The sequence below is a fragment of the Anticarsia gemmatalis genome, chromosome 25 (genome assembly GCF_050436995.1).
Source record: "Anticarsia gemmatalis isolate Benzon Research Colony breed Stoneville strain chromosome 25, ilAntGemm2 primary, whole genome shotgun sequence".
NCBI classification, from domain to species: Eukaryota; Metazoa; Arthropoda; class Insecta; order Lepidoptera; family Erebidae; genus Anticarsia; species Anticarsia gemmatalis.
Window position 1 is genome coordinate 3,400,740 of NC_134769.1, and position 26,360 is coordinate 3,427,099.

General features: G+C 34.0%; 1 protein-coding gene across 10 annotated transcripts in view; it reads left to right on the forward strand.

The window, feature by feature from the left end:
* pan (transcription factor pangolin) overlaps window positions 1-26,360 on the forward strand; it is a 138,405-nt gene that overhangs the window by 63,584 nt on the left and 48,461 nt on the right. For all 10 annotated transcript variants that reach the window (XM_076131235.1, XM_076131229.1, XM_076131234.1 and 7 more), the window contains exon 4: window positions 12,334-12,434. In XM_076131235.1, coding sequence (XP_075987350.1) covers window positions 12,334-12,434 — 101 coding nt within the window. The remainder of the gene's footprint in view (window positions 1-12,333; window positions 12,435-26,360) is intronic.

Here is a 26,360-nt window from a genome sequence, read left to right on the forward strand (position 1 = left end):
AGTCAAAATATTTGAATTTTTCACATTACGCTGTGCACTGTGCATATGCACACATCGTGTAATAAAGTAAATTTCAAGTGTTGCAACAGATTAACAAAAAATAGAACGCAAGAGACAATAAAAGAGATACCTACGTTATCGTTAGTTATCTGAATCCACATCCATATTACCTCGATTAACGTCACTTCCCACACAAATAAATATATTTCTCCCAAATATAATTTATTATCCAAACTCAAAGCATAAATTATCAAAAAAATATATAGCAATTAACGTATTTATAGACACGCTACCAAAGAGGTTTGGTTTGACCATAAACTCGGCACTTCCGGTCCAATAAAATAGTACTACATATTAGAAGCAGTTGAAAACATGTGGCATGTAGTTTAAGTACTTGTTTGTCTTTATGTCAGCTTGTTTCTCGTAAATTGCTGAGTTTAAACTGTGTAGGTTATGTATCGTGTAAACAAATTAGGTAGGAATATTATGGTACTAAACTATTTGATCATATTGTTTGTGCTTCAAACCTGTTTCAGATCTGTTTTATGTGTTAATATGTTAAACAATATTTTGATGATATTATAGTGAAGTATCGACTGGCAGTCTAGTAAAATAGAGCTTTAGTTTAAAGTCATAGTAATCTGGTCATCATCATTTCAGCCTTCGGGCGTTTTCAGCTTAATATACCTTTCCTACTCTATTGAGAACCTTTATTAGAGAATTAAAAAGAAACGCAGTAACTACATATTATGTTATTTTATTCAAAGTGAAAAAACTATAAGGCTTTTAAAGATATTACATCAAGGGAATACTGCGAAAGAATTTCGAGTAAAGTTTAAGTTAAAAAGAAAAAAAGCTTAGTAACTTAACTGAAAACTCAGATGTGATGAGAATTCCTCCATAACGATTGTCCCATTGCTGGTCAAAGACCTTATGAGTCATAAATCATTTATTTGCATAGTGTTAAGCTTTAACGAAATACCATAGAAACACGCTATGGACACACTAAAATACTATGAAATTGTTAAGTCGATAAACTATTGTTACTATGCGTGTATTTCACGTTTATTTGTATTTAATTTTCCAGTTTTTTGCTAGTAAAAATGTGTTGACTAAAATTGGCCTTTAGTGTCCAATGTTCGTTTTAGCAGAAGACAGTTTAATGTAATCCTTGATTGTAGATTCTAGGACGCTGTTTTTCTTGCTTTTCGTGGTTTGTACAACCTTCCACTATATTTACGTAAAACATTGCATTAGAAATCATTCTAAGTGTTTTTATCAGAAGTCGTTTTTAGGAGCCATAAGAGCCGAGAGTAGGAGTCCTTAGACTTTAACTTTTAAAGGTTCGGTTCCATAATATAATGAGTACGTATAAAACGAAATGATACTTGTTAAATTAAAACAAAAACAAACACATTTTAAACACAAAAACCTATCTTTAGCACATTTGAAACGCAAGTGCGAAAACTTTTTCTGCAAACATAGCCATCACTAGCGTTCGTCATCCTTGTCTCTCCTACCAGTTTTACGTATATCTGTCTCTTTCGCACAGTCAATTTGCGAGTACCGTCAATGTATACCTGTTGTTTGTGTCATTATATCCCAGTTCTAATTGGAACTTGATATGCGTACACAATTAGACTCGTCGTCTTAGATTAACGAGCTTTTTACACTTGCATTTTGTGTTTGGTACGTTTTATAAGCTATAGCGGATTTAAAATGTACTGTAGTTTATTCCTGTGATTAATATACTTGACATTGAAAAGTGTTTTGCTATTTACGAAGTTCGGGTCAATTTAAATGTTATGTTTTTTTTGTTGAAAGCAAATTAATTTTAAAGTATTTAACTACCGGAAAAATATATTCTACTTTTCAGTCGATATTACTCTGTTCCGAAAAGTTGTGTTGTATAAAAAACATTTAAGAATTGTCAATTTAATAAAAATGGTCAACGATACCTTAACTTTCGTTTTCAAAAATCAATTTCTATAAAAAATAAAAAACATCTAAACTCACGAAGGAAGCCCATATCAATAATGTGTTTAATTTATACCTTTTTTATCGATATTCCTACCCCAAACATGAAAAATCTTGGGCGTAAAGGATGTAAAAAAACTAATCGATGATCGATCGTTTGATAATCTGAACAAACGTGTTAACCCTTACATTCCTGAGATGATATTCGGGTGTTAAATTCTACATTCTAACCCTTCTTCCCTTGAGAACTGTATAATTATACGTTATGTATCATCGTTATAAGATATTTTAGATCTGTTTGTTGTTGGTTTCCAAAAAAATGTTCTTAAAAAAACAGTCCTATGTGTAAAATAAAGAAAACTTTAGGTATCGCGCTTTTATGTGCTACTTAATTACATTAGTCGATACCCACTTCTGGAAATGTTTCGGTTATACGAAACAAAGTGCAATTTTGAACAAGCATTTCACACAGGGTTTTACAGGCACATGCGTAAGTTTAAGTCGTCTTTTAGCATGATAAACTATAGTTCAGCCTGAATTGGGATATCTGTACCGCGATTCTGTCGAGTATCGAAATTTTGACATTTAGAATGTACTGCCAAAATGTTTCCTACGACACCCGTCAGAGGCGCTGTTCAGATTTTCATACAAAATTTCTCGATGACAAGTCGGTTGTCGGTAGTCGATAGTAGTAGAAAATCGAGCTACAAATCATTTACTAAACTATATTTTTCTAGCATTTAAAATAGAAGAAAGTTAAGTGCCAAAATCGCGATTTCTCTTAGTTTGTACCACAGTTGATGATACTAAAACACATTTAGAGTTCCGTGGACGATACAAAATTATAATTTGTTTCGCCTACACCTTTCAACTTAATTGTGTTTGTTGCTTTGACAGGTTTTTATGCCATAATATGAAGTAGCTCATATCATGGGAAAGCTATATTGTAGTAAAAATTAAAATAGTACCTACGTACCTAGATAGTTTACTTCGAGTGGAGTTTTAAAGATTGTATTGGGTATACAAATGAGCTAAAACTTGTATTGATGCCTAAACTGGCATTTTTTACTAAATGTACGTGAATGTAAACTTTATTTGAATATTTTTATATACCTACGTATGTGATCATTTTGTACTACCTACTTAATTGAAATACCTACATAAGACTTACTTAACCAACCTATTTATGATAAAGTCTGCTTTGTTTTCTTTTTTTCAATTAGTAAAGTGAAAAATACATTACAACCGAGTCAAAGTATACATCAGAAAGCCTCTACCATGTCATAACTTTTAAACTCTTGCGTTGCATGTTTAATGTATAATAGAATACGGGAATTAACGCGAACACGCATTTTACCTTAAAACCTCTACCATGTCCCACCAATCACATACTAAAATTATTACCAAACCCTTTCAACATTCAAGAATATATCATTAAACAATAATAAATGTGTTTATCAATGTCATTGTTCGTGATTTACCTTTACTTAACATTATCGACGATCAACAATGAAATATTACGTAAGCTCACTTAAAACGACGCCATATTTGTGCAGAACCCTCACACGTTCACACCTATCTTGTTAAGGTGTTCGTACACTGGACAATATGACCACCAAAAACTGTTAACTGTAAAGTTTAATTCGATAGATCTTTTTATTTGATAATTTCTAGATTTGTATTTGTGATGTCTCTTATCTTGGGAGATTTAAGGCTTGTGTTTGAGTTGTCTGTTCTAAGCTCTATCTATGATTATAGTATTTCCGAATAACAAGCTTGTAGGCAACTGATGAAAAGAGGAATTAAGTATTTTCTAATAGAAAAGTTACAGTCTTTGATCTGTACCTAAATATTATTAAGTAGGTTATCCCGGAAACATACTTAAAGTAGCCTACGTTTGAAGGGTACTTAAATTATTGTAGGATTCTCCTTTATCTACCCTATCCGGAAAAACAGGTAAACAGCAAAAGAACTAAACTTTCTTTCTTACCAGCCAGTCGTATCTTCACTTTTATTAAACACAACCACCATTGGTCAAACGTGGTCGTTCGTGGTCAATCGCTTCGTGAGCGTACACCTTAAAATTAAAACACGTTTTTACTCAACAGTTTTTGTCGTCGATAAATCTCGTAATTGGTCTGTAGGTAAACGTACCAGTTGCTTGTAATCAATCACACGAAAAAAACATTATTTTGTTTTGAATTAACAGTGAAAAATTAAATTAACTTTTTTTGGTGATGGGATGATGAGGACCCAATGATGGAGTTGTGTTTCGACTAGAAAGCGAATTATATTTACGTAGATGATTATAATATGAAGGTTGTTTTTATATAATTGTGTTAAACACGTCTTCTTTCCCGTTCCAAGATAACTTATTACTGGGTCCTAAAGCTGGATTCCCTCTTATCTCTACACATAGCGTTTTCTAACAAAATCTAAAAAATAAGTCATGTGCATACATCTTTGGCCAGCGTGTGTACTCAAGGCTTAATTCCGCCTTAATGTCAGGAGGAGACCTAAGTCCAGCTGTGGGACATTAATGCATGTGACATACCTACATACTTTCGTGATAACAATCCATATTTATATAATCTTTTGCTAATTCGACAGTATATTGCATCATCTCTTACAATCCATTAAGTTATCACGAAACCATTTTAAGCAGACCTACTTACTAAAAAAACTCCATTGAACCATATTAAGAATGATTCACGAACTACCTGCAGTTTGCGGTCACGACAAATTATAAGGTGTTGTGTTTATTCTACCTTCGACATGGACACAACTAGCGAAGTAATTGTGGTCAACTTTTTATATTAATATGCGTCATGGTACAAGGAATATTGTAGTGTGTGGTCTGCCTGATAAACTGCCCTATAATTTCGAGGTCTCGTTGAAAGTTCAGGTTAAGAAAATATATTTACTTTGGGAATCGATTATGAGACATATATACAAATTAAAGACGTTTTTTATTGGCAGATGTGATATAATTGTTTTAGTGTAGTACAAGTATTTTAAGTAGTCAAAATAGTAAGTTTTTCGACTCCAAGATATCTGTGGGTAGCGGTTGATCAAAACTGAATGGAATCAAATGAGCAAGTCGCTAGTTTTAAGTTCAATTATAGCTTTTTAGGGTTCCGTGCCCAAAGGGTAAAAACAGAACCCTATTACTAATCCATGTACATCCAGACTTGATTATAATTATTGTAGACCATAGAATTATGACTTTTAAGCCTAAGATTACTAATAAATAGGTACTTTAGACATCAGCGTATTTCCTAGCTAACCAAAATGTATAGCGTATTAGCAAGTTTCCTGTCTCACACGTATTTAATTTTATTGAAAAGACGTATTACGATTTGTCATTGACGCTAGATTGTCTGAATAAAATTATAACGGTCGATAAGATTGAAAGATAAGTAATTAATGGCTGCGATACGATATTATCGATATTTCGCGAAATCTGGTGTTTGATCTTTTATCGGCGCATTTGCATAAACACGGATTGTATCGGCCATCTTTTAATACATTCATATTATAAGAAAATGTTTTAAGATTGTTTCATAAGCAATGTCTTTTACAGAATTTTACTTACATACATAACAGGCCTTTTGGCCCATAAGGGTAGGCAAAGATCAAAGAAGTTAACTCTCCTTTTAATATTAAGACTTTTTTATGTATAACTATTGCATCAGGATTTGTAGGTTCGATTCTCACATTTAACAAATATTTGTGTTACCATCAAAGTTGTTTCAAGCCTAAAGATTCTAAAAAAATGTCTAAAATAACCATCCAATTAATTTCAAAAATCTTCTCAATTTACACTTTATAGATATAGTAAACCTCATCCCTTTTCGTATAAAGTACGTAAGCACGATTCTGAGAACCCGCGGTGGGTCTGACCTATACCAATATTGACGGAACCGAACCACGTATAATGTGTAGTAACGACATAAATACACACGTTTTTTTATATATTGATTTTGTAGTGAAAGTTAAAGCTACTGGACTAATATGAGTGGGTCACGCTTTTGAACACCTTCAAAATATGTTTATGAATTAATTTTGGTAGTTCACTTTTTGATTTTGAATGTTAGTTAATGATCTTTTGTAAGACACATTTACGAGGTAATGGTTTTTGAGCAGTAATAAAAATATGATTTGAAAATCGGGAATATTAATTTTAAAAGAACTATGACGTTTTGAGCCTCATATCCATTCCGAAAATAAATGCAAATACTCAAGATATTTCTTCCGCAATTGATTTAAGACTCAAAACTTAAAAAATATCTTAGACAGTCATTCTGCTCTCATCTGTGGGTCATTGATATTCTACGTTTTGGATTTTTTATACCTCTGCCAGCTGTAAATCTTGCAGGCAAAGCTCTCGCAAGTTGTCGGACTACACTACTGTACATTTATTCGAAAAGCTTACAGGTTAAAGTTAATTAAAACAAAATAAATCCCATTTAAAACATTGACTTAAACAATTAAGTCATCATTCAACCTCAATATCATTTATTTCATAACAACCGCGCTGATTCTCGGAAATGACTCAATATACGTATAATTAATTATCACTTATCGCAATAAAACTGTTTATATCTGATAACAGTTTTCAATAATATTGAATGATTTAACTGTCCTTGTGGTAATTAATGTAACTGCTGATTGTGAAGACTTGGATTCGATTCCCGAGGCGGGTAAAAACTTTGAATCTATACCTACTTAATATTATAACGCTGAAGAGTTTGTTTGTTTGAACGCGCTAATCTCAGGAACTACTGGTCCTGGAAAAAATCTTTCAGTATTAGATAGCCCATTTATCGAGAAAGCCTATAGGCTATATATCATCACGCTACGACCAATAGGAGCAGAGTACCAGTAAAACATGTTACAAAAACGGGCAAAATGATGACCCATTCTCTCTAATGTTATGGGTCAGCTAGTTTTCCATATTTTGTAAGAATGTTCTTATTCCTTTTTGGTTATTGCAGTTTATATCGGAAGCTCAATAGTTAACATAACCGTGTTTATCAATGGCTTATATTCTAGGGTTCGGCTTCGATTTTCAGTGTCTGTCATCACGCCAGTGTTTGTTTGAGCTTTTCCTGGTATTTTCCCAATAACAGTATACATTTATAACGATATATATCCGATATCTGACAATAGACTTGTCAACCTTAGGATAAACTATTTAACGTGGCCTATTTTATATAATAATGTATACAACTTAGTCTACACCTTCGGGCATATCAGGCATGATAATAAATTATCAAAAATAAATTATGATTTTGTTAAAATGATTGACATTTTGTAAATTAGTTACGATGTTTGTTTTTATTCGAATATAATTAAGTTTGTGAGTAATGTACCGTTTCTTGGTATTTTACACTTTTTATAGAAACCCTTGGATGACGCTTTAACGGGAAACCTTTAAATAAACATGTTAGGTCATGTTTTAGATACAAACCGAGAATTATTACTTAACTATGACTAAGCTAGACTTATGAATACACATTATATGGTTCAGGAAAAAGCTTATTTATGTTAGACTGTATTTAAAATATACCAAAAGAATATCTATTAGTTTTAGTTTCCCTTGATAATTCAAAGTCTAGGTGTTGGTTTTGCTTCGGCGTTCGTAATAGTATTAAAAAATTTTGTTATAAAAAAAACATCTCAGTATTAACTAAATACATAAAAAATACGCAAACATGAATTCATACTTTTTTCACGTGGGCTAGACAGAGGCGCACCACGGCACCTCCAAAGGACAACTTGCTATGATTCCTACAAACACCATTTGCTTCATAGCTAACTAGATACAAGTAGTTATTAAAATATCACTGGTTCCAAGTGGAATCTAGTAATCATAACTATTTTTTTTGCAAAAAATACTTTCATTCATCTGTTAATAAATAAAACAAAGTGCGAGCCATTATCTTAGAGTCAACTCATCACAATAATTCTACGCTCACCAAATTGCCTACAAATTGAAAAGGCGTGGGGCGGGCGTATTCTGAATCACTGCGAGATTACTCGATAGCAGTATTGTAAGTTTTTGTGTGGAGAACTAAGTTTTGATTGACTTTTGTTATTTATTTTAGTATATTTATTCTAAAAATTTGTTGGAAAGGTATTTATAGTAGCTATCTATAGCAAATTACAGTGTTACTAGATTACTGATAACTTAATTCAACATGCTATATTTTGAAAGGGTTTGAGAACCAAATTTTTGTCCTGCCTGCGACTTCTTAAATTCTTTGCTTACATTTCACTATGAGTTCATATACATATGTACATTATGTACAATAACCCGTTATCTACTATTCCATAGTAAAGTAGATAGTAATAAAGCCTATTGTAATTAAGCACACTTATGTATGAATCAAAATCAAAACATTCATTTACATCGCTTAAATTCTATTATTTATAAAAGTCAAAGACACAAAGAGTGAATTTACAATATATAAATGTCAGTTATAACTTGAAATATATGATTCACGTGAAGAATTTAACTTGATCCTAGCTTAAAGCTATCAAAATCAGATATGATCGATCGGCATTTTGAAATTGTGATTTGATTTTTCCCTTGGATATAAGTTGTGTGTCTGTCTTGCAGTTTTAAAAGGGCTTATGCTTGTCGGCTATGGATTATGATAAGCTTGATTTATTGGTTAAATGTGTGATAGCGAACATTTTAACCTAAAAATAGGCACGTGAAACGGATACAATAATTTTTCGTGATTTGTAAATAAATACATAGCTATAGATATAAATTTGAAACGGTGTATTTTTTTAATTTGAAAAATTATTATATTATTATGTAGAAAATTTACTACAAATGTCTTTTAAAAATCAAGCACGAGTTGAAAAAAAAATTACTGTATTTTATGTTTCACTAGCTGACCAGCGCAACTTCGCTTGCGTCACATAAGAGAAAAGGTGAGAATGGTGTTACCCGTTTTTGTAACATTTTGAACTGCTGCTCTGCTCCTATTGGTCGTAGCGTGATCATATATAGCCTATAACCTTCCTCGATAAATGGGCTATCTAACACTGAAAGAATTTTTCAAATCGGACCAGTACTTCCTGAGATTAGCGCGTTCAAACAAACAAACAAACAAACTCTTCAGCTTTATAATATTAGTATAGATTAATTTTTAAACAATTATGCGGATTTTCTTTTCTTTGTTTCTTGTAGAAAACAACGAAAATTAAAATATTTATATGCCCTAACTTTACTACGGCGATTATAGTTTCTGAATAACCCAATATATAACATTGAACACATAGCAGACAGCAATAAGTTGTACATGTAAGTGCGCTATTTACAAAGATATTAACATTATATCATCCCAGCTCGTTATCGTCTGCGAATGCTCAACCTTTAATGGGTTACGGTACTCGGACTAAACTATCGTTTATTATTTTAATCCAGCTGTTATGTATTGAGACCAGCAGGGGCGCTCAACATTTTTTTACGAATAAAGTAGGTTTAAAAATCGATGAACAGTATTTGACTTTATGCAAACTAAACAAAGTGCAAGTTATGATTAATTATTATTTAGTTCCCTTTTAAACAAGTTCACAACTATTTAGGAATGAAAAGTTAGAAATCATTTTTTATAATCAGAGCTTACGTTATACCGATAGGTCGAATGCTTCTGTGTAAAAAAGAAGAGAAAGAGAAGAAGCATTTTTGTACAATATTGAAATAGTTTCTCTGAAAAAATGCAAGTAATGCCAAGTTAAAGAACTAAAGCAGGTTTTTACTTAACACTAAGAAACTTTATTACTCCACGATCGTATAAAATAGAGCCTATTATTAAATTTTATCATTAACTGTAATCTTAAAAATAAAATACAGACCTAATTATACTTTAGTCTTAATAGAACTGTTAAATTAAATAATTACTGAGGCTGTTAACTATAATTATATAAAAAGGGAATAAAAATCGATTGTTTTATAGTTCTGCTTCGAGTATTACTTAATTAGCGAAACTTTTGCATTTATCAGCTGTTTGCGACAAATATAATTATATAAAATAGGTAACGTTTAATTATTTTCTATATCTCTAGAGAGGTAGAAAATAGTTAATACATTTAACACATTCATTATTATTTCTCATTAATATTTCGTACTTTATTGTTGCAAAAATTGCAATTCCTTGCGTAGTTTAGTAAATAATGCATGTAATTAATAGACACAAACTACAACATAACTCACAACAATACACTGGTTAAAAAAAACCTCCTCGTGGGAAAAGAACCTGTGACTGTCATTGCAACCCTAACGGAAAAACAACTACCTTAAATCATGTCTCATTGTGAACAAGACTTACCTTCACTTTAAAAACAAAGGAAAAAGAATCATATTTTAAAAATCTTTTGCAAGTTATTCCATATTCAAAAATCAGAATATGACCGCCATGACATTAAAGTACAGTCAGTGAAAACAGTGCTAGGGTAATAAAAATTTGATTGCTACAATAATTGTTTTACTAGTGATTGTAAACAAATATGATTTACGGGTTGTTATAACATTCCTTGGTTTTCTCTTCGACCGGACATTCTTCGATAGATTTTCCTTATCAAGATACAGATTACTTGAAAATTTGATAACATTTTGGTTTATCATAGATTTCTATCTTAATCGTATGCATAAAGATTTTTGAGTTGGTTGTTTTCGTTTTTAGAGAACTTTGAGTTTTTCCTGTTTTGTAAGCAAAGTAGAATTTCAAATTTGTATTTTGTTTCTTATTTTGTCGAATTAGAAAGGTCCGTGAGCTTTTATCGTCTTTCTCACTATAATATCTTGACGCATACAACTAGATACATTTTAATCAGTCTACCAACATGGCTCTACATTGAATGTAAACAGTCTATCTTCAATCTAGTTCCATTTCTCTTCTCAATAAATCGAGTAGTGCACTAAAATCAGGGCTTTATCGAAACGACGTCGTCACTGGCGTCTGCGCGCGCAATTACGTCGGTAAATTACTTCTTGTCGCGGCGTAATTCGTTCGTCTGCCACGCCCCGCGTCGAGCGTTATATTTTACTGACGGTACTGTTTTTTCTTGCTGACTGTACTTCTCTGAAAAGAAAATTGTATTGAAGTAAAGAAAATTTTCGATATCTGAATAAGAATGGAAGCAGTAATTGGGTAAGACTTGGAATAAAGGAATTAGACCAAAATATTATTGTGAAAAGATTATTTCGTAGAATTTCAGCAATTCAGTCACTTTTTCCTATAAACTGTTGTTGATAAGTAATTTCATTGAAGTATGAAAGCCGTTAATTTAAAAAATATCACAGTAATAACAGGGTAAAAACACCAATTACTGACCACGAAAATTGTACCAAACATTTTGTTACAAAAACATGTGTTATTATAATAAATTCTTAAATGCAACAATAAACGGAATTTAATTAAAATAAATTACTTTGATAGCGTCGGTTTCAATAAGCGTTTTGCATAACACAAAATATTTTAATTTGTGCGTGTTATAATAAAGGTTATCTGGTTTGTACGCATTTATTAAATAGCGTGGGATGTTACTACAATCGCTTCATATCGGAACTACTAGAGCATTACTAGGGTTCCGTTATACTGAAAATACTGAAAAACTCTTGGACATTTAGAAATAACATTATCTTCACTATATTCCTTTTTTTTATTCTTTGATTAGCAAAAGGACCACTTTCTTAAGAATATAGTTAACCCATGACTGTCCCACTGCTGAGCAGGATCTCCCAAACTGAGGGAGGGGTAAGGCCTTGAGTCCACCACGCTGGCCAAATGTGGGTTGATGACTTTGCATTCCCTCAAGAACTATGTCAAAGAATAAATACGTATTTAAAAATAGTATGTGCAAAAATAAATTAATCATAGTATGAAAACTAGTTTAATCCCATATAAGGTAATATAAACAGAAATGGAATGGAATTTCTCTATTAATATTTACAACTAGATTTCTTCTATAAAATAGATGGGAATGCGCAACTATTGTAGTTTGTTTTATGTGATATCAAGATGTCTTTTGTATTGCGAACAATACAAATAATAGGCTTAGCATTTTCTCAGGAGTATTAAATGTTGTTATAAATCTTATTTCCTGTTATAAAACTACGAGTTTCAACTGGAGTTTTACTTATTGTGGATTTTCAAACACTTTCTATAAAAGTAGTTATGGTGACTGCTACGCTATCAATTTCTCGCTTAAACTCTAAGACAAAACGTGTGTGACATGTGAATTAATTTGTATGTTTGTAAGATTCTCACTATGTTATTATTTCGCCATTACTCTTTTTTTATTGTTATAATATTAATATGTTTTAATCTTTTCCAGGTAAATTCGAGCCGCATCCTGCAGCGGGCTTCAACATGGGCTACCTAGTGACGCCGTACCCCTACCCCAATGGAGGGGCGCATCCCCTGCCCGTCTCAATGGTGAGTTTGCATTAACAAAATCGCTTTAGACGACAACTCGTGTTGTCACCCTTCGTTCTAATTTTAAGTTGATATCTTTTTTAGGGATTCGAATTTTGTACTGTTTTTTAAGTTGATGGTATCGAAGATAGAACTGATAATTTATTTTATGCCAGTAACTAAAATTTCCAATCTGCAAAAAAATATACTTTTTTTATTTATTCCTTTATTTCAGGCAACTGAGGCCCATAGATATACAATAAATAAAATAAAACTTAAGAAAATACTAATACATACAAACATAGTCAACAGATTATGCTGAGATTCTAAGAATCGAATAATTACAGCCACTGGTAAACATATAATTTATAGTTATCAATTGTTAACGCGTATTATTTCACTCATTTGAGTTTACGCTACAGTTACTGTTAGTCGCATTTTGGCAAAGATCTTTTCCTGTGATCTGCTTCTCAATCTCTCGCTTCAATGCCTCAATCTATTCAAATCAATATTACATATGTAGACATTTTGTCTTCAGCAATTCCCAACAATATTACTCATAAACACGGAAAATAAAACGCTGTGTACTTCGTACGTGCACTTGCTGTTATCAGCTGTTATCATTCGATAGTAAGAACACGCGAAATGGCCCGATCTATACTTAGATACGGGTAAGAATTGTTATCAACTATTATCACTTGTCAGTTCTGATCACGGTGTAATATTGTATGTAACGCTGCTGGTTTTGAAAACGAGTTATTTTGTTTTTCAAAGAAAATAGCGATATTTCACATTATTTTGAAATTTGTCGTGTTTAATACGAGACAAGGCCTTTAAATACATAATATAGATTAAGAATGGAATCTCGATATTTGTTCTATTGTTTTATATTGTTAGTAGGTTTAAGAATAATATCCCACGTATTAAAAATCATCCATATAATCTAGGGACTAATGTTTGTTTTGATGACGACTTTGGCAACGATTGATAAATTTAAAAGCCAATGAGAAAAAGAAGAAGTATGCAATGGATTTCCTGTGCACTCATAGATTTCTATATTAGATTTCCCTTGCATCTATTTTAATCGTTAAGTATTTTCGTGAACAGTTCATAAAATTCGCAAGTTTAAAACTTACACCCAGTAAGAAAGAAATACAAAAGTAACTGACTCAATTTCAATCCTTCTTTAACATGTAAATGACAGAACTATACAAGCAAATAGAATATACACATATCCCAGACTAAATAGATGATATTCCGAGCTCAGCGGTGGGTTTCCGAGAAATGTACAGTAAACATTATTCGACGGCTGTTCTGAACTAAATATGTCCTAACAATATCATACGAATATACTGACTCACTCCTCAGTGTACCAATGTACCTTCTAATCTAAACATAACATTTAGAAAACAATACATAAAAATATATTCCCATAGGGTATGCAGATACCATAGAACGCCTCTTGCTAAGATTCTTAAAATGAATGAATACAAAATGCGGAATATAGATCTTCTGCGACTCGTAGGCTATACAACTGACAGTGGTCTATTTGATACAACTACTTTATTTTGGAAATTCACAGATTTATTACTTAGTTATTTATGATCTAAATAAACCGCGCATGCCAAGGGTCTCTACTAAGCGGTCAGTCTATAGTTTTATGTATTTTAAATTTCTGCCAGACAAAATACATTAATTGTATAAACTAAGGTAGGTAATTGCAACTGCCACTGCAATGATTAGGGTTGACATGCCAAGGTTGATTGAAAGACTTCCTTAAAGTTAGTTTTATACTGTTATTTAAGGTTATTTGAGGTTTTCTGGCACTTGCCTAAAAACATTAAAATATTTTAGAACTTACAAAAGTATTTATCTTAAAATTAACCGCTTATTACGTCTGTCTGTCCCTCAAAGGTCAATGGTCGTACAGTTTTTAAATACAACTGTTTATTTACTTAAACATTTAATAACAAACAACATGGATGATCTTCCATCGTAATTTAATAGTCCGTGATACTATTTTTATTGGATTATTTCCTCGTAATAACCACACCACGTGTTCAGACGGGATCGAACCCGGGACGCGCCGGAAATGGTAACACAAACAGTTTTTATTTCTGTCTTCATCCTGCTTCTGACTGTATGTACAATTGGATACTGTACGCGTTTAATATTTTATTGATTTCCTTTGTTTAGATCAGTTTAGTTTTATACATGTTCAGATTTTGAAATTAAAGTGGTATTTATCTGTATTCTCTCATATTATGGCAAGGAAATAGATTTTAAACATTGTCAAAAATGTTAAAACTTTGTCAAAACAAACTCACTCTACTAAGTCATCAATAATAAAACATATTTCTGAAAAACTAACAAGCCCTCCACAAAATAAATCACAATCTTTCAAAAGCAACAAAACCTGAAAGCTTTACAAGAATAAATAAAAGCACTATTCTAAAAGCAAATACATCTAGCGACTCTCATATAACATCGTAGAACCGCGACGCACGCTAAAATCCCCCGCGCATTCGTAACATAAAAGAATTTATTCGAATTTAAAATGACCGAATGAAAAGCTTTAAAAGTCGTAGGTGGAACGTCGCGTCGTACAGTCGTCAGTTCGCAACTTGCACGTCAATATCGTTCAATACCTAAGGGTAGCGGTACGCATGCACGAAGCACACCATACAAATCCTTTGGAACGCGGTAAGAAACGAAAAAAGAATCCGCCGCGAAAATATGAAACTCGAAACGCAACAGGTGGACATACGACCGTCTCATTCTTTTCTATGAGGTTTTAAGTTTCGTCTCTGTTGTACGGAAGCCGCCCCTACGGACGCCGCCCCCGCTCTGGGGCGGGAAATTTAAATGAAGGAGGGGATGGGATGGAAATGCTTTTCTTTTTGCTCGCGGGGTGTATTTTAGGGCTTTTGTCTGGGTGAATGCGGACAGCAATTTCGGGGTCGCTTGCGTTCGTTCCGTCTCGGGATTTCAAAATCGAATATTTTATTTTTAAATTGAATTTAAAACATTCTTTATTTGAATGTGTTTGACACTTGTGAAAAAGTTTTAATGAATTCTTTTTACTTTTGAATGGCAAAAGTATTTACGCATATAGCCACGCATAAAGAAAATTTTCGAACGAAATAAAACTCAAACTAAGTAGGTACTAAGTGAGTCTAAAGAAATGATTCTATTGAATAAAATGGTTGTACATTTTAATCTGAATAAAGGAAAATATAAAAGGTAGTAGATATATGTATTGTTCGTTGCGTTACTATCGATCGCGAGAAGTCGGGTGAGGGAAAGGGTTGCTGTGGTGTTATCGGGGGAAGATTCGCTCGCAAATTTTCTCCGATATCATTCAGTTACGTTTGTTAACGCTATCTTACTGTCTGTGAATGTTGAACATTTTTATAGCTTTTTGAAATGGCAATATTTTTATTTCTTGCTATAAATATGTATTATATTGCTTACATATCTAGGAGTTTCAATCTATGCATAGATTTTAATCTATATGCCGATCAAGATCATATTTAAAAAAAGTCACTTGTTTAACATTTTTAATTATTTAACCTTAGCGTGCCGTTGCCATAATGGCAACCAGATAGATTGACTAGGCCTCATTAAGATTTTACGTTCCGAGCCACGGATGGACTAGGTTTTTATTTTTTCTATATTTTTTTAATTCTTGCTACTTCAGTATAATTATTTTAACCATAAACAACATAAAACTAAGAAAAACATTCATCATATTAACATAGAGAATAAAATTAGGCGCAGATAAGGCACGTTCCGTTAGTAATGTAGAGATGTATACAGGGTGAGTGCGCGCACGCCGCGGCTACGTGAGCGAGATCACCGCTGTGATAGAGACAGAGCTATTACGTTACGTTGATAACGTGGTTTATGATGACATCTCTGGTGGGTCCGGGTTTGATGGCTGAGAAAAAGTAGAAAAAAAATTGCTATGTTGGTCTCTGCCTACCCCTATGGGAAAGAAGTATGATTTTTGATGGGGTATATGTGTGTATGTATGTGTAGCAAAAAGTGTGATTTTATGTTTGTTGTATGTATGTCAGTAGCAAAGATTTGCGTGTTAATGTTAGGGTGCGTCCACATCTGGCGAACGTGCCGCGAATGTGCAGCTCGCAAACCGTTTGCGAGCTGCGCGCGTGCAGTCACGGCAATAGTTTGGTGCGCCTCTTTAGCGCAACTCATACAAGGCTCGTATAAAGGCGTGCGCGCGGCGCGCGATCTGCGCGTACTCAATCCTCGCGCTTACAGTTCCATTTACTGGCTCAGTACTTTCGAAGATTTCGGACGACACTAGTGCTTTTAATATAATTGCTACATCATTAGCTATTATATTTCTGATAAAAAGGAAAAAAAAGAGACAACGGCGTTGGCGGGTAAGTTAGGGGTGCGGGGATTGAGACGCGGGTGGAAGGAAGACGCGAGCCGCTAGCGCGCCGCCCGCGCGCTGATCGCGTACGGCGCTTAGGTTGCGCGTGAACTGCGCGCGGGCGGCGCAGGAGCGGCGCTCGAACAAAATTGTACGCGCGCAGCTCGCAAACGGCTCGCGAGCTGCACATTCGCGGCACATTCGCCAGATGTGGACGCACCCTTACAATTTAAGGAAAATATCTGTTTACAATTTAGGTTTTTTAAAAAAAGTAAGTTGGGTTTCGACTCTGGCTAAAGAAATATTTAAGATAAATTAAATACATAAACTTCAAACCTAATAGTTTCAAAATTAAAATTATGATTGATGAGCTAATATATTTTAGTCGTAAAAGGCGAGCTATTTCGTTTTGGATTCGATTCCTGGAATAACGTATGATGCACACATAAAACCACATTATGAAATCTAAACCCAGTCATAGCTGGTTTTAGACCCCCACCCCTACGATAAAATATGATAAGAAAACCAGGCATCTAAAATAGCATTAGATTAGACTCTATCACAAAATGCTGATAGTACTCTCCACTTGTAAGTACTTTGTCAAATAATCTAGGGTATACCCCACTAAAAATACCGTTATCAAAAGAAAACCCACAACATACGTAGATGTACAAGGGTTTATGATAAGTACAAACAACGGACAATTAATATCAACAATTAATTAACGTTATCGCGTAACAATTCAATCGTACCGTCGGAAAATTACCGTATTAATTGCGAACAGTTTATAAAATCTCAAATTTATGGTACAGTCAAAAGCAAAACTACAAACTATTTTAAAAGCCTCTGTGACGCAGTCGGTCGTTTATACGACTACTGCTCTAAATTCTCTGGTTCGGACCCCGGGTTGGTCAATCTGCTATTCATATTTTCTAATTTATTGTAAATTGTTCTCAATAGTAGCCCGGAGTTTGATAACATGGTTGCTTACTATTATTTATTATTTCCAAAGTAATAGTCAACACCTTAATAAGTGAGTAATATCAATAATTAAATTAATATTTTCACACAAAATGTACGAATAATAATCTGATAGTCTGACTGTACATAGAATTTCAGTGAATATGAATTTCAGGTATTTGTCATTCAAATTGTGGCATTCCTAATCATCGACATAACTAACATAGTTTAATTATTATCTGAGTACCATGGAACTGGGTTTGATTACGTTTTAATGCTTTGTGTGACATTAAAGTACCTCTATACATATTTTTAGTATCCAGAGATTTGCATGTTAAACAAAGTGGTATTAAAAAATCGCGGCTTTTGCTTACACAATATTTGTTTACAACAAGATTTTAATCAGCAATCGATATAATTAGTGATAAGTACAAAACACTCAAACACATAAATAAGTGGCGTTCCTTCAAGTGCAAGTAAAGAAACAACAGAATAATAGCCAGTATTTAAGTCATTAGTACAGATTTAAGAGCTCGTTACCGAAAATGGATATCATTGTTATGAAAAAGGCACATTGTACTGAAGAAAAACCTCAAGAAAGTAGAAATTATAACGAGCGTTTCTAACAAATGTTCCGTTCTATTTTGCGAGAGGTTCCGTCGGATTTCCCTAATCAATGTACTCATAAGACCATTAAAAAGAACATCCCTATCCCCAATTCGTCTCCGATACCGGGCATAATTCCGCCCGGGAAAATCATTACATACGCCCCGGTAATTCGGGTTTCGAGAGCCACCCAAAACCCCCTCCCAACCCTGGCTAACCCAAGCGCTGCATCTCATTTTCAAATACTACGCCGACTAAGGCGCGATTTCTATACACCCGATCGACTGCAAGCCGAACGAAAATAAACTTTATCTCGTACTTTTTAGGTGCATTTTCCTTCAGTTGTAACGTTTAGCAGTCACGCCAATTGTAACTTTGTATACGGGGCGCTAGAGTTAGAATTTCTTTGTGTTTTCTTGTGAGCGCGCGTACGGTTCTCACCCGTCGGGTTGAAAGGGGATGGGGAGCGTTTTCCACTGAATAATAGAGGGGAGATTTCCTCTTATATTTTCGTGAATTTTTTATTTAAGAAAGGGATAAGATTTTAATGTGGCCGCTCCGCGCTTTTATTACTGGAGATTGTGAGATATATTCCTATTGTTGGGAGTCTTGATGCGTATGGGGTTTCCGCTTAAAGTATTTTGTATGAGATGTAACGGAGGACAGTGAGGCTATGTCTTTAATGACGTTTCACTTGATATAGTCTGCAGTTTTTTATCCGTTGTGCTTCAATGTTGCCGTATGAAGGATTTTGTTTTGTCATCTTGCGTTCATATGGGTATTAGGCTTGCTGTATTCTACTGAAGCATGCTCGTGACGCAATAGATTTGAAGACTAATTTCACTTTGCATATGTTCTAACATATACATAACATAAAAAGACGTAATTATACTTCCACGTATTAATAACCTTTGTCAAAAGTTCCTCTAAACAGGATAAAGAACTTATTTTTTCTCACAAAAGATTGAAGTGTAAATTACAAAAGTTTGTGAGAGACTCATATCGTTCGGTTCATCTAATCAATCAAGCTGTCAGTTGTTCTTATATGTATTCTACACGCGCAGGCTTTGGCGGAAGCTAGGCCACATTCCCCGGCACCGCCTGCCCTTGAACCTAAGACGGCTATTGATATCCTGTGATGCACAGAACTTAGGATCGATTCTTCTGCTTGTTGGTTTAATATATTAATTGATTGCCGAGAAGAGTACTGTAGTACATAGAGGTACTACTAATGTTTTTGTATGACAGAGTGGTCTTGTCTTGTTTGACAGAGTGTGAAAAATTTATAAGTAGTTTTTAGGTTTCTCGTGAACAAACGCGATGGGAGACTTAGGTTTACAATGTCAATGACAGTGACCCTCTGGTTTACTAGATATGCTTTTTTGATTTTTGATATAATTTATCTTTATAATAGGTATAAGGAACTAAATGATGAATAACACTGAAGAAACTAGTTTATGTTTATTTCTTTAGGTAAATTACAAACTTATAGTTATTCTAACAATATAATTTGCTTGCTTTCTATTCTAAATGTAATAATATTACCTACGAGTAGCAAAGGTCAAATGACAGCAGTTCATAGAAACACTGATATTCAGTCGTATCCGGTGTACTGAATACGACACCATCTTGTTTTTTACTTCCACTGACGCACAAGGCACCATTGTAGAGTAATGTATAAGCATATTTTGTATTAGATAGCAGTTTTCTGTAGGTATTTCTATTCTTTTGTAATAGGATCCGTTATCTACCGCTTGAACTTTGAAATTATTTAAATTGTATCTAATTTTAAATTTCTATGTCTCTATTGGGCGACAAAGCAATTTCTTTTTAAAAGTATTAAGGCTCAATTAGGTACATATGTATCTGATGTAATTAATTCCTAAAATATCTAATGAATCGTAAACATCACTTACCTCCGGTTACTGTGGCGTTTAGCGGTAGTTTATCTATTCAATAAAACTCATATAAAAATCACTTTAGCGGGCAACCGGGCGTTAGAAAACCAAAAGTCGTACCTATTCTCTATTCCGTATGATAAAAGATCATTGATTTTACCTTTTCATACAAACTAAAGTATTAACAGTACTTATTTCTTCAGCATTCTTACAAAACTAATACGCATTACATCAATTAATAATCTCAATACATTCACAAACAATTCCTTCACTTACAAATATAACCTAACATCGGAAGTGCTCGCATGACGCAGGTCCTGTGCGCGTGCGATCGATCCTTATCACTTCTATCATTGTTTATTGTTATCATTAGGTGCGACACCTTGAAACGTGGCTATTTAAATGTGACCTTCACCTTGAGGTAATGGGTTCGATTACCATGTCAATAATTGGTGCTTGCTCAGACGCTCTTCATCGAAAAGTAGATCTATATTGTTATTTTAGGGTTAAAGAAAGAACAAAGAACAGTTTTACTATCATTAGGGACCTTATTACTTTTTGGTCTCACTTTTCATGATTTTGAAACAGCTTACCTACCCTTTCTTCTGCCTATTCGCGTATATTCATATTAATAAATATGAGCTCTATGGCCTAGCGACAGTAGCAGAAATTTTTTATGCATAGAATCACCCTTGCGACTGGCGACTCTATGTACCAATATAAATGATAGAGACTAAGCATCTTCTACCGTTCAACTCCCCGATGAATCAACAGTGCATATAATCTCTTATAGTACCTTAAAAGAGTAAATAAAATATAGATACTCTCTTTAAAAATTCTCAAAACCAATCAACAAACAAGAGTTTTCTTTGCCTAACCCTTGCATCACCACAATGTACCCACGGGATCGCTATTACTCAGCCCTCAACTACCCACTATAAAATAATCAAACACTACGCCAGGGGTGTCATTGGGGGTGGACAGTAATACTTTTAAAAGCATCACCCCCTCTTTGTCGGATGTCTCATTGTACAGACGCATAGACAAGTCTTTCGCCTCATTCGATATTTAAGCTTTTTCGTGGATTTTCGACTGTTATTTGAACTGTAGATCAATCATTACCAACTAAAGCTTATATTACACTCGTGTTAATTTTGGAAGACACTTTTTTTTTCTTTTTTCATCTTGGGGCATGTTTACATATCATTGAAAAAATGGTTCTCATTTTAAAAGCTATGTCTATTTGTGGGTGTATCTGTCATACATTAATTCATCTACTAGTATCTGCCTACCCTGATGAAAAAGAACGCGTGATCTTATAGGTATGTTCATACATTCTTCTATAAAAAGAGACAGAATGAGACAAAATACTCCCATAATTAAGTTAACATGTAAAATACATAGTACGGGTTACATATAAAATATTTCCACATAAAATGTTGTTACTATATCAAAAAGTGCAAAACATTCGGCATAAAACTATTAACTTTTCGCTCAATTTACAAAATTCAATAGTACTTTTTAAAATAAATATGTGTATTTATTCGCTTGCTATCTTTGTGGCATTGAGCCCATTGTGCAGGTGTTGAATTTTAACAAATTGCGGTGTAAAACGTTTTCAATAAGCGCCGTACAATATTATTAATACGTTTAATTAAAATTAATTACAGATTTAATGTGATATAATGTCGCATTTTACTGATTGAGGTAATTCTGTGGTACTTTTGTAACTGATAAAATTTACATCACTATTCTTTATGAGGACGATTAAACGTTTGTGGTCTTTTGAGTTGCGAAATGACCTTTCTTGTATACATGTTTAAAAACGACATATAGGTACCTAAGCCTGTGCTGTAAAGAGCAATGCATGAGAAAAGTAAAAGAAAACGATTTTCTTTCTCGCAATTTATTCATACTATATAGTCTTTGTCCAATATCTTTAGAACTAAACAATGATGATCATTATCTGACTCCAAACACAAACAAAATAACTGCACATCCCAATTATATTCCCATCTACAAAGGAGATGCATATAATATATTTTCAATAAGATCTAGATTCGTATCCGAGTCCCACCGGATGGTAATTGCCTAGAAAGTCCTATTTCAAACCCCCCTGCCACCCCACCTGGGGTACGCTAACACCCCGGTGGGGTGAGGCGTCACCCCAGTCTGGTCCAGATTTTAGATCTAGAGCTAATCTCGTTTCCAATGGAGCTGCGACTGGATGTGTGCTTTCATTATTTTGTTTTGTTTTTTTAGATAGATGTTTCTGCTGCATTTCGTTAGAATTCAGAGAAATATTGTCTTTGATCCATTGGGAATGAAAAAGAATGCAAGGTAAACCACGCTTTGTGTTGTTCGTGAATTTATTATGATTCCTAGGAACAAATATGCTATTATAATGTATGTTATTATTATCATCTAGTTTTCCGTAGTTATCCAACACCTCGGCCTAATTGCAGCTATTCATTTGTTATTCATATTCCAATATGATAACTCGATTAATGTCATAGCGATCATATCAGGTGTTAGTAATTACAAATCGTAGTTTATAGTTAAACCAACCTACATAATAATCTAGCGTTTTAATTAAAGTCATTATAGTATGTATGTTTCTTGAATAAATCAACTACGTAATTGTTCAAAGTACGAATATCTTATCAAACGCTACGAACCTATAGAAATTCAAACATTATCTGACTTATTTTTAGGTATCACACTTTTATTGTGCAATACAAAAACAATCTTTGTTTGCATATTTCCAGATTATCTAACGATAGCCAAATTATTTAAATTTATCAATTTACAAGAAAACTCAATAACACTTATCCCCATTATCAATAACCACTTATGTGGGATTAACCCTATACCAACCCCATAATAGCTCTTAAACGAGCGTCCAATTTCACACCGACTGTTACTAAATGAAAATATTAAATCCAATTTACAAACTTACCCTTCAGCTTACCCCTCGATTATCCACACAAAAAACATGAATTATGACTATTATAACCTCTCAAAAACCATTGTGCGGTATTAATCGCCAATTCGTTATAAATACGCACAGTGCGCCACCCCGCTTATTTGCTCGGACAAAAAACATGAATATGATTTTATGCCAGGTTAAATACATTTAAGGGGGATTAAGTTATGAGTAATATTTCTATTTATGAGGGGCATTTAACAAGCTATTTGACGCCTTTTGGCATTGCGTGTGGTTCGCGGGGCGCCATTCATCGCGAGATAACCCATAATTATGGTCCATCTTGCCACTAGCGCGGTTTTATAAATGTTTGTTTTCGTGACAGGTGGATTATAACCTATAAGAGTCGTTGAGATGATTAAACGATCTTTTGATGCGGCTTTTGATTGAACTGGTTTTTAGTGTTGTTTTTTTTTTGTACACTTTTACCTTTTGTGCAAGTAAAGCTTTTATTCAAATTAAGCGTACGCACACACTGCGACATTATTTTAACAACACTTTTAATGTATTTTTACATGAATATTTATAGACAACCCCCACGGATATAGACCGATGTCTTTCCATGTGTACATTAAATATGTATGTACCCTGTGTACGCTGTATATTAATTTCCATCGAATCCAAAATCAAAGGCGAACATGTCCCAGAGGACAGCCCGCTGGTCTAATGTGCCCATTCTCTGGACAAAGCGGATTATTTCCGATGTTGTCATATCTCAAACCTATTAACATAATGTGGTGACGTGATTCCCTTGTTTAGGTTTTTTGTGTAGTTTTTTTTCTTACATGTCACACTGTGTGGTCTAATAGATATTATACTTTGACGTTGGTTGTTTCGTGTTTCCGAGAAGCCGTGACTTGCCTCGTTAGCATTCGTTGTGGGATTATTTTACGTCATGCAAGATAAAATATGAAGTCATTTTTCCTAACAATAATATTGATTCAAATGGCAGTAACGAGTTGAATTACCGTTTCTACAAAACACGACGTCGGTGCAAACAATATTTCCACTTAAAGTGAAATTACTGAAGCGATTACCGTCGATACTGCCATCGTTTGCACACAACATAATCAATTCCGTAAACAAGCCAAGTAAAACACGAGGAAAAAATTCTATGCCGACAATATTGTAAGTGAAACAAAACACAACACACCATTACCTTGGCCGCACTTGCTAAACAAGCGGAGTTTTCCCACAAAACGTAGGTTTAGCGTTAATATTTCAAGAGTATTGTTTGAGTAATTGCTTGCCCCGCGAAATAACCTAATGGGCGTACTTTAAACGCAGTGAAAAAATCGATTCACCCATATTTGTTGTTAATTATAGTCGGTTGAGCCGTCTTTCCGCTTCTGCTGGTTCGAATACGATTTAAGACCCTCCCTGGTCCAATTACAGAGTTCTCAAAAGTCCCCCCTCTTCGCCCTCCCCTCTCATTTTTAGATCGAGCCTCGTTTTAATGACCTCTCGAGCTCCCGATGTTCATTTGTCGCGAGGGTTTTGCGTACGATTATTTCACTTTTTCTTTTTTTTTGCCCGGTAACGATCGGAAAGTGAAGCACTGTGGGCTAACACTTGAGGGCTTAGAAATATTATATTATATTTGTGGTAAATTTGTCGCGAAGCGTGAGGGAAAACGCTGAGTTTGTTTTGTGTCAACATCGACCATGTTCACATAATTACTTATTTATTCTAGAATTCTTTACAAAGCAATGTTTGATATCTGTAGCTTTGAATTCTGTATTAATTTTGTTTTATTTAAAATTTGCACTAGTTTTATCTAAAAAATCAACACGAAGACGTCTCCCTACAATTTGACATCTAATTGTTTAAAACTCAGCCACCCCATATTAAAAAACGTTGTCCCCATTACGTGTCCCATAGTATTCGCTGACATGAGGGTGCCTTTTGTGCGATGTTTGGAATCCAGTAATTTTCTATGATTCTGCAGTTTGGCCTGTTTGCTGTAATTGTAGAGGGTAGATATTAATTCTGAATTACTCCCTTACGCAGCCCTTTGTTAGCTATTTTTAATCTACGCTTATATGGACCTTGATTGTACAAATGATTAGTGGAATATTGACTTTCAATAGTTTTTGTTGAACCACTGTGCAATGTGCAGCTATTGTCAGTTGTACAGTAAATTAATACGAGTATTCCGATGCTCACGATAAACTTTTAAATCTTCCAGTTAAAACAAAATAAAATATTCCTCAATATTTATAGTTTTCATTTAGTTTTTAAATAAATATAAAAGTGTGAATACGCACATATTGAATATGCAATACTTTTTCATTCGTATCCAAAAAACATTGGCCGCATTCGCGAAAAATTGTGAACGCACAAATAAAAGAAAAAATACTATTGATTACAAAGCAAACAAATTCGCTCTTGACGCGAACAAGCAAACAGAGACAAATGACATTCAGAGCAAATACTGATCTTCATACACAAACAAAAAAGTACATTGTGAACTGTCCATACGGTACCTTCCCAGGCTGAACCGAACCACCACTGATCCTAACAAACTCAAAACAAACCCTATCTTCATCAAAATTAGGGTGAAAACTCCAACTCTCATCCGCGTCGTGCGCCGACGGATTTTTAAAACGACGTTTTAGAACACGACTCCACGACATGTGTCATCACATCATGTCAATGCAGGGATTATGATAACCATCGTACGGATGCCATCTAGCATGGGGAATCGCCCTTTGCGATCTCGAGAACAAATCCACTACTAAAGCGAATAACTTCCACGACACTTCCAACGTAATTTCTACTGTAATAAATCGTAATAAAGATCAAGTTTCATTGTGAGCTTTTATAAAAATTCACAAGGGTGATCCCGAAAAGACAATTTAACCCTAAAAAATGGTGCACGGACATTAATCCGCATGTAATATCACAAATTTGTCATCGGTCCGCCGGGCGGGCTCGAGCCCATCTGTCAGTCAATACGCAATTCGATTTGGGGTCATTAGGAGAGTATATTGCACCACTTGATTACATGAGTAAAGACAAAAACCCATAGAAAAGCCACCTGTGACTATAAATTCATTCTTGTGCCGGCGTGTTTTTCTCGAGGGTTCGTATTG